The following is a 1,694-nucleotide window of genomic DNA, read 5'->3' on the forward strand; positions in this document are numbered from 1 at the left end:
GCCGGCCTCAATGTGCTGCGCATCATCAACGAGCCCACTGCAGCGGCCATCGCCTATGGTCTGGACAAGAAGGCCGACAAACGTGAGCAAAACATTCTCATCTTTGACCTCGGCGGTGGCACCTTTGACGTGTCCATTCTCGTCATTGATGGCGGCATCTTTGAGGTGAAAGCCACCGCTGGTGACACCCACCTGGGCGGGGAGGATTTCGACAACCGCATGGTGAACCACTTTGTGCAGGAGTTTCAGCGAAAGTACAAAAAGGACTTGACACAGAACAAGCGCGCCATTCGACGACTTCAAACTGCCTGCGAACGGGCCAAACGGACTCTGTCCTCCTCCACACAGGCCTCTATTGAAATTGACTCCCTTTTTGACGGCCAAGATTTTTACTCCTCCATCACTCGAGCTCGATTTGAAGAACTCTGCGCTGACCTGTTTAGATCAACCATAGAACCAGTGGAGAAGGCTCTGCGTGACGCAAAACTTGACAAGGGTCGAATTGATGAGATCGTCCTTGTCGGCGGCTCTACTCGAATTCCCAAAATTCAAAAGCTGCTGCAAGACTACTTCAACGGCAAGGAGCTCAACAAGTCCATCAATCCTGATGAAGCAGTTGCGTACGGTGCTGCCGTTCAGGGCGCCATTCTAGCCGGCGACAAGTCTGAGGCTGTCCAGGACCTTCTCCTTTTGGATGTCACGCCCTTATCGCAGGGAATAGAAACTGCAGGAGGCGTCATGACCACTCTCATCAAGCGCAATACCACCATCCCCACAAAGCAAACGCAGATTTTCACCACCTACTCTGACAACCAGCCAGGTGTGACCATTCAAGTGTACGAGGGCGAGCGTGCCATGACAAAGGACAATAATCTCCTCGGTCATTTTGAGCTCTCCGGCATTCCACCGGCGCCGCGCGGCGTTCCCCAGATCGAAGTCACTTTTGACATCGATGCAAATGGTATCTTGCATGTTTCGGCACAAGACAAGAGCACTGGAAAGCAGAACAAAATCACCATCACCAATGACAAAGGCCGACTGTCTAAAGCGGAAATTGAGAAGATGGTGCGCGACGCCGAGCAATTCAAAGATGATGACGACAAACAGCGAGAGAGAATCGCTGCCAAGAACCAACTGGAGTCATATGCGTACAGCATCAAAAGCACGGTTGAGGATGAAGCGCTGAAGTCTAAAATTACTGATGCAGATCGCAACAAAGTACTTGACAAGGTGCGCGAAGTTCTCAAATGGCTGGACGACAATCAGCTGGCGGAGAAGGAGGAGTTCAACCACCGATACAAAGAACTGGAGAACTTGTGCAGACCGATCATGTCCAAGCTGTACCAGGGTGGAGCCGGGGCACCTGGTGGACAAGGAGGAGCGGGTGCGAAAGCAGGCAGTGACGGTCCGAAGATTGAAGAAGTAGACTAACTCTGATAGAAAGTAACTGTCAGTTTAATGGACTGTACTCAATAACCGCATAATTCTAACACTGTTTGAAACAAGTTTGAGTTTTATTGAAACTTTAAACAGTATAATATTTATCTCGCAGCTGTAGAAACACTTACAAAGTGAAACTTGTACATTGCTTACTTTGAATTACCCTTTTCTCGCTCATTTGCTGTTCTGTATTACAAGCAGAAAGTATTTCATAATGTTTTCAAGAACCTGAAATTATAACCACAATAGAAAGC

The 1,694-nt window shown here is 48.8% G+C and overlaps 1 protein-coding gene across 1 annotated transcript; it reads left to right on the forward strand.

Moving 5' to 3' along the window:
• Nucleotides 1-6: 6 nt before the first annotated feature.
• Nucleotides 7-1,431, forward strand: LOC108354568 (heat shock 70 kDa protein-like; the record flags this gene model as incomplete). The annotated part of the gene is made up of 1 exon (XM_017605746.1): nucleotides 7-1,431. A coding segment is annotated over one exon (1,425 nt), but the record flags the coding sequence as incomplete, so codon positions are not given.
• Between the last annotated feature and the right edge of the window lie 263 nt (nucleotides 1,432-1,694).

Source organism: Rhagoletis zephyria, unplaced genomic scaffold, assembly GCF_001687245.7.
Source record: "Rhagoletis zephyria isolate East Lansing unplaced genomic scaffold, Rhagoletis_zephyria_1.1 Rzeph_scaffold_37206, whole genome shotgun sequence".
NCBI lineage: Eukaryota > Metazoa > Arthropoda > Insecta > Diptera > Tephritidae > Rhagoletis > Rhagoletis zephyria.